The sequence below is a fragment of the Bos indicus genome, chromosome 18, assembly GCF_029378745.1.
Source record: "Bos indicus isolate NIAB-ARS_2022 breed Sahiwal x Tharparkar chromosome 18, NIAB-ARS_B.indTharparkar_mat_pri_1.0, whole genome shotgun sequence".
NCBI lineage: Eukaryota > Metazoa > Chordata > Mammalia > Artiodactyla > Bovidae > Bos > Bos indicus.
Window position 1 is genome coordinate 64,402,243 of NC_091777.1, and position 7,918 is coordinate 64,410,160.

Below are 7,918 nucleotides of genomic sequence, written 5' to 3' on the forward strand. Positions count from 1 at the left end.
CCTGCCTTGTCCTGAGCTGCCCCGTCCATGCCCTGGCTGGCAGGTGAAAGGGGGCAATGTGCTGGGGTGTGTAACTGAGTGGGACCAGAGCTGTGAGTTCAGTGCAAATCCCGGGTCCTGGGGTCCCTGACAATGAGGGGAAGAGGTAGAGGGTCACTGTGGAATCTGTGCTAAGTCCTGGATGACTAGAGTTACTGAGTCCTTCAACCATGTTTAAAGGCAGTCTTTGATATTCTCAGACCTAATAGATTAGGGTTAGTATGAATATATGAGGACATATTTTTGTGCTGAGTTCATTAGAACTGGAAAATCCTGCAGCATCAGATAAGCTCTGATGACACAGACACACAGGTGCGCACACAGAAATACACAGAATTACACTGCTTAATAATGACAGACACATTTTTTCCTATTTTCAATCCCTGTTCAGTTGGATGAAGGTTTTCACTACTTTCGGCAAAAATACTCTCTCCCCATTCTGCATGGGTTTTGTGTTGTTGTGTGTGATCCACATATTTTTCTCAAGAATATGGAAAAAAATCTCAACTGTCCTTCCTTAACCTGAGACATTATGGAAAGGGAAAAGAATCTGCTGTGAGATGAAATTCAGATAATTTTCAAGTCTGCCAAGAGATGTGAGTGATGGAAAGTAACCAGTGTACACTTTTTTTTAACTTAGAAATTAGAATATAACTGGCCTTTGTAAGTTAACTTTGCATTTTATACTCAGAAATGCACCAAAATATATCTTGGGCTGTCCGTGGTCTGAAGTTTACTGCTGCTGCTAAGTCGCTTCAGTTGAGTCCGACTCTGTGCAACCCCATAGAGGGCAGCCCACCAGGTTCCCCCGTCCCTGGGATTCTCCAGGCAAAAACACTGGAGTGATTGGCCATTTCCTTGTCTGGGTCTGAAGTTTGAGTCCCTGCAAATTTCATGCTTTGAAAACCTAACCCCAAACATGACCGTCTTTGGAGGTGGGTGCTTCATGCCCTCACATGTGGAATTACTGTTGCTATAAGAGAGGGTCTACAGAGTGCCATAGACTTTTCCATTACATGAGGACGCTGTGAGAGCACCAGCCATGAATCAGGAAGGGAGCTCTCACAGAGGGGTCCTTGCTACAGCCTTGTTTGTGGGCGTCCAGCCTCCAGGACTGTGAGCACTGAATTTCTGTTGTTTATAATCCCCTGAGTGGGTGATACATTTTGTTTAATAACACCTCAAGCAGACTAAAACAGGTGAACACAGAGAAGGACCCCAGGCGGCAGTCCTGCCTAAGACTGAGGACTTACATCGAGGTGCGCTCTGCGAAGAGGCTGAGTGATTGATTCCGCACTGGACGCGGCCTGCTCCGCCCTCCCCAGCACCCCCTGTGTCCCTCTGTGCAGGGCCGAGGTCCCGACTCCTCTGTCCATGGTCCTGGGCACACGACGCGCTCTCTTAGCAGGGCTTTCTCGTTCTCTTAGGAGGCCTGCACAGACCAGCCCTGACTTCTGTGCTGAGCTGGGATGAGGTGAGTTACATTCTCCTCCGAAGGTTCAGCATCGCGTTAACTCCTGCTGTTTGCACTGGCTTGTGCGTGCTTAGTCACAGCACATCCGAAGTCCAGAAAGTCTGATCATTCCCTCATTCCTGCCATGTCTGAATCTAAAGTTTGCTCTGGGTCTCCAAATTGTCCTTGCCTTGTAGTATGCCTAGGAGTTTTTTCTTGATATCTGGACATGATGTACTGGATAAAAGGAACTGTTAATCAACCTTCAGTGATGTGGTGGTGAGGTGAGGGGAGAGGGGAGATTCCACACCAGCAATTCTCTGCTTTTTCTTCCCCAGTAGATTGGGCAGGATGGCTAGTGTGGGCTGGATGCTGGGTATTTCCTTTCCCAGGTCAGTCAGGCTCTGAGAAGACCCCAGTTGGTTAGGCTCCAGTTAGCTAACCTCTCCTAAAGGCAGATTAAGAAGAACTTCGTGCTCTGATGTATTTCAAAATGGTTTTTCCCCTTCCAACCCCCACTGAAAGCACAAGGAGATTTTGCCACTGATTTTTTTTTCCACTGATTTTTCCTCAAAGAAATCACAAAACTTAGAACTGTGGGAATCTCCCTATAACTTGGTCTTCCTGGAGTTTCTGAGTGCCAGACTTCTCCACACAGAGCCTCCAGCAACCCATAGGGCCTACATAAATCCATTATAAGTTCAGGGTTTTCTGCCCTGGGTCCGAGGGGTTTCCCTCATGAACCTGTGCTCCAATAACCTCGATCCCTTCTATTCACTGTCCATCTCTCCAATCGTGGAAGCAGAGATTTCCCCTCTGTTCTCGCCTCTGTTAGGAATCCAAGAATTTACAGAGTATTCTGTGTTTTAATTATTAGGACAGAAAGTTGACTTCCATGAGGGAGCAGAAGCCAGAACTGCATGACTGATGTTTTATTGTTCTTTTGTATCTCTGATGAGCTGTGAGTTCTCCAAGGTGGACAACTGGTTCAGCGACAACTGTATTAAATTTAGTCAGACTCTCCTATAATCTCAGTAATATTGTCTCATTTTTCAAAGTTAATATTTTACTATAATAGTCAGGATGATCATACATTCTAAAGGGGAAGGGTATATCACTGTCTTTCTCTCATGTCACCTGTAATATGTATATTCAGGACATAGTATTTTACACCAATTATTGGTCAACCAGGGCTGCCCAGGTGGTGCTATTTGGTGGAAAAAAAAAAAAAAAACCCCACTTGCAATGCAGGAGACATAAGAGACTCGAGTTCAATCCCTGGGTCAGGAAGATCCCCTGAGGAGGGCATGGCAACCCACTTCCAGTATTTTTCATGCAGAATCCCATGGACAGAGGAGCCCAGTCGACTACAGTCCACAGGGTCACTAAGAGTCGGATGCAACTGAAACTTGGTGTGTAAGGACACACGCATTGGTCAGTTGTGTTATTGATCAAGAGAGACATGGTTCTCAAGTTCCTGGATCTCACAGGCTAGTGGAGCATCAGCTTATACAAATGAATAGAAATAAATACAAAATAGTAAGTGGGACATTGTAACTGATACCATGCACCTGTTGTCTAGGCTGAGACCCTCCTGTGGAGCATGACATCTCCCTTCTCAGGAGACAGAAAATGCAAGAATCCTTTTCCACTTTGATTGCATAAGAAGACTTCTGATGTCATTACCAGCTCAGCCCCCTTTCCGCTCCAGGACACTCTGACGTCCTCTCCATGGCTATTCACAGAAATGCCCTGAGAAACCCAGGGGAGATGGTTCTGGAAACCATCTCTCTGTTACAGATGGTGGTTGGGGCTCTGGGTAATGTCATCCTTTTCTTCCACACCATCTCTCCGATCTTGCTTGGCTGCAAGATGAGACCCACAGATGTGATTCTCGCCCACGTGGTTGTGGCCAATCTTTTGATTATTTTCTCCCCTGGGATTCCCCACATAATAGTAGCTTTTGTTTTGAGGAAGCCCCTGTCAGGTCTCGGGTGTAAGTTTGTGTATTACATACAGAGGGTGGCTCGAGGCAGCACCCTGTGCTCCACCTGCATCCTGAGCACCTATCAGTCCTTCATTCTTACCCCCAGGACAGCGGCGTGGGTGATACTCAGAGGAAGGGCCCCCAAGGCCATTGGTCCTTCCTGTTGCGCCTGCTGGTTGCTCAGTTTCCTAATGAATATCTATGTTCCTGTGACAGTCACTGGTCCACAGGGTACAAACAGCTATACTGATAACCATGGCAAGTGGTTCTGCTCCTCCTCAGCTCCTAAAGCACGCTTTCTGTACTTATGGTCCATCTCTGATGCCATGTTTATTGGCCTCGTGGTCTGGTCCAGTGGCTCCATGGTGCTTCTCCTGCACAGACACCGCCAGAGGGTGCAGTATATCCACACCCCCACTGGACACTACAGACACCCACCAGAGACCAGAGCCGCCCACACCATCCTGATGCTGGTGGTCACCTTCGTCACCTTCTACACACTGGATTGCATTTTTGCTTTGTGTATTGCTGCATTTTTAGATTTTCGCCTATCGTTGCTTCATACCACTAACGTTTTGGCTTCATGTTTCCCCACTGTTAGCCCCCTACTGCTGCTCCTGAGGGATCCTAGAACTCGTGGGTGCTGCTCTTGGGTTTTTAGGCATCATGGCTGAAATAGTAAATATGAAGCTTAAATATTAGCTACAAGTTCTCTATTTTATAACTATCTACTGAGAACTGTTTATTTTGAAGTATAATTAGTTAGCTTAAAGCTCAACATTCAGAAAACGAAGATCATGGCATCTGGTCCCATCACTTCATGGCAAATAGATGGGGAAACAGTGGAAACAGTGTCAGACTTTATCTTTTTGGGCTCCAAAATCACTGCAGATAGTGATTGTAGCCATGAAATTAAAAGACGCTTACTCCTTGGAAGAAAATTTATGACCAAACTAGATAGCATATTGAAAAGCAGAGACATTACTTTGCCAACAAAGGTCCATTTAGTCGAGGCTATGGTTTTTCCAGTGGTCATGTATGGGTGTGAGAGTTGGACTGTGAAGAAGGCTGAGTGCTGAAGAATTGATGCTTTGAACTGTGGTATTGGAGAAGACTCTTGAGAGTCCCTTGGACTGCAAGGAGATCCAACCAGTCCATTCTAAAGGAGATCATCCCTGGGTGTTCTTTGGGAGGAATGATGCTAAAGCTGAAACTCCAGTACTTTGGCCACCTCATGTGAAGAGTTGACTCATTGGAAAAGACTGATGCTGGGAGGGATTGGGGGCAGAAGGAGAAGGGGACGACAGAGGATGAGATGGCTGGATGGCATCACTGACTCGATGGACATGAGTTTGAGTGAACTCTGGGAGATGGTGATGGACAGGGAGGCCTGACATGCTGCGATTCATGGGGTCGCAAAGAGTCGGACACGATTGTGCGACTGAACTGAACTGAACTGAACTGAATTAGCACATACCATTACAGAAGTTTTGGTTGTGCAACAGAATAATACAGTATTTGTTGTTGTTGTACAGTTGCTAAGTTGTGTCTGACTCTTTGCAACCCTATGGTCTGCTATGGAAGCACTCCAGGTTTCCCTGTCCTCCACTATCTCCCAGAGTTTGCTCAAATTCATGTCCATTGAATCGGTGATGGCAACCAACCAGCTCATCCTCTGCCACCCTCTTCTCCTTTTGCCTTCAATATTTCCCAGCATCAAGGTCTTTCTCAGTGAGTTGGCTCTTCGTATCAGGACAAAGTATTGGACCTTCAGTTTGAGCATCAGTCCTTCCAATGAATGTTCAGGGTTGATTTCCTTTAGGATTGATAGATTTGATTTCCTCACAGTTCAAGGGACTCTCAAGAGTCTTCTCCAGCACCACAATTCGAAAGCATTAATTCTTCGGTGTCAGCCTTTTGTATGGTCCAACTCTCACATCTGTGCATGACTACTGGAAAAGCCATAGCTTTGACTATACAGTCCTTTGTTGACAAAGAGATGTCTTTGCTTTTTAATATGCTGATCAGGTTTGTCATAGCTTTTCCTCCAAGAAGAAACCATCTTCTAACACCATGGCTGCAGTCACCATCTGCAGTGATTTTGGAGCCCAAGAAAACAAAACCTGCTGCTGCTTCTACTTTTTCTCCTTCTAGTTGCCCTGAAGTGATGGGACCGGATGCCATGATCTTAGTTTTCTGAATGTTGAGTTTTAAGCCAGCTTTTTCACTCTCCTCTTTCACTTTCATCAAGAGGCTTTTTAGTTCCTCTTCACTTTCTGCCATTAGAGTGGTGTCATCTGCATATCTGAGACTGCTGATATTTCTCGCAGCAGTCTTGATACCAGCTTGTGCTTCATCCAGCCCATCATTTTGCATGATGTTCTCTGCATATAAGTTAAATAAGCAGGGTGATAATATACAGCCTTGACGTACTCCTTTCCCAGTTTTGAACCAGTCTATTGTTCCATGTAAGGTTCTAACTGTTGCGCCTTGACCTCCATACAGGTTTCTCAGGAGGCAGGTAAGGTGGTTTGGTATTCCCATCTCTTTAAGAATTTTCCAGTTTGTTGTGATATAGCGTAGACAATAAAGCAGAAGCAGATGTTTTTCTGGAATTCCCTTGCTTTTTCTGTGATCTAGCGGACGTTGGCAATTTAATCTCTGGTTCCTCTGCCTTTTCTAAACCCTGCCTGTACATCTGGAAATTCTTGGTTCACATACTGCTGAAGCCTGGCTTGAAGGATTTTGAACATAACCTGACCAGCATGGGAAATGAGTGCAGTTGTCCAGCAGGGTGAGCATTCCTCAGCAGTGCCCTTCTTTGGGTATTTGTATAGAATGCAAAACATCACAAGTCTAGTTAATACCATATCTGTATATAGTTACAAAGATTCGTCTTCTGACAACTTTTTTTTTTTTTAATGTGTAGACACAGGTTTGTTTTTTTTTTTTTTAAACTTTACAATATTGTGTTAGTTTTGCCAAATATCGAAATGAACCCACCACAGGTATACATGTGTTCCCCATCCTGAACCCTCCTCCCAATTCCCTCCCCATACCATCCCTCTGGGTCGTCCCAGTGCACCAGCCCCAAGCATCCAGTATCGTGCATCAAACCTGGACTGGCGACTCGTTTCATACATGATATTATACATGCTTCAATGCCATTCTCCCAAATCTTCCCACCCTCTCCCTCTCCCACAGAGTCCATAAGACTGTTCTATACATCAGTGTCTCTTTTGCTGTCTCGTACACAGGGTTATTGTTACCATCTTTCTAAATTCCATATATAGGCGTTAGTGTACTGTATTGGTGTTTTTCTTTCTGGCTTACTTCACTCTGTATAATAGGCTCCAGTTGCATCCACTTCATTAGAACTGATTCAAATGTATTCTTTTTAATGGCTGAGTAATACTCCATTGTGTATATGTACCACTGCTTTCTTATCCATTCATCGGCTGATGGACATTTAGGTTGCTTCCATGTCCTGGCTATTATAAACAGTGCTGCAATGAACATTGGGGTACACATATCTCTTTCCCTTCTGGTTTCCTCAGTGTGTATGCCCAGCAGAGGGACTGCTGGATCATAAGGTAGTTTTATTTCCAGTTTTTTAAGGAATCTCCACACTGTTCTCCAGAGTGGCTGTACTAGTTTGCACTCCCACCAGCAGTGTAAGAGGGTTCCCTTTTCTCCATACCCTCTCCAGCATTTATTGCTTGTAGACTTTTGGATCACAGCCATTCTGACTGGCATGAAGTGGTACCTCATAGTGGTTTTGATTTGCATTTCTCTGATAATGAGTGATGTTGAGCATCTTTTCATGTGTTTGTTAGCCATCTGTATGTCTTCTTTGGAGAAATGTCTATTTAGTTCTTTGGCCCATTTTTTGATTGGGTCATTTATTTTTCTGCAGTTGAGCTATAGGAGTTGCTTGTCTATTTTTGAGATTAGTTGTTTGTCAGTTGCTTGCTATTATTTTCTCCCATTCTGAAGGCTGCCTTTTCACCTTGCTTATAGTTTCCTTTGTTGTGCAGAAGCTTTTAAGTTTAACTAGGTCCCATTTGTTTATTTTTGCTTTTATTTCCAATATTCTGGGAGGTGGGTCATAGAGGATCCTGCTGTGATGTATGTCGGAGAGTGTTTTGCCTATGTTCTCCTCTAGGAGTTTTATAGTTTCTGGTCTTATGTTTAGATATTTAATCCATTTTGAGTTTATTTTTGTGTATGGTGTTAGAAAGTGCTCTAGTTTCATTCTTTTACATGTGGTTGACCAGTTTTCCCAGCACCACTTGTTAAAGAGATTGTCTTTAATCCATTGTATATTCTTGCCTCCTTTGTCAAAGATAAGGTGTCCATATGTGTGTGGATTTATCTCTGGGCTTTCTATTTTGTTCCATTGATCTATATTTCTGTCTTGGTGCCAGTACCATACTGTC

General features: G+C 44.4%; 1 protein-coding gene across 1 annotated transcript; it reads left to right on the plus strand.

The window, feature by feature from the left end:
* Positions 1 to 2,383: 2,383 nt before the first annotated feature.
* LOC109571864 (vomeronasal type-1 receptor 4-like) lies at positions 2,384 to 4,153 on the plus strand. Its single transcript, XM_019978379.2, has one exon. It carries the CDS (start codon positions 3,224 to 3,226, stop codon positions 4,151 to 4,153), a length of 930 nt encoding a protein of 309 aa, XP_019833938.2. The 5' UTR covers positions 2,384 to 3,223.
* The last annotated feature ends 3,765 nt before the right edge of the window (positions 4,154 to 7,918 follow it).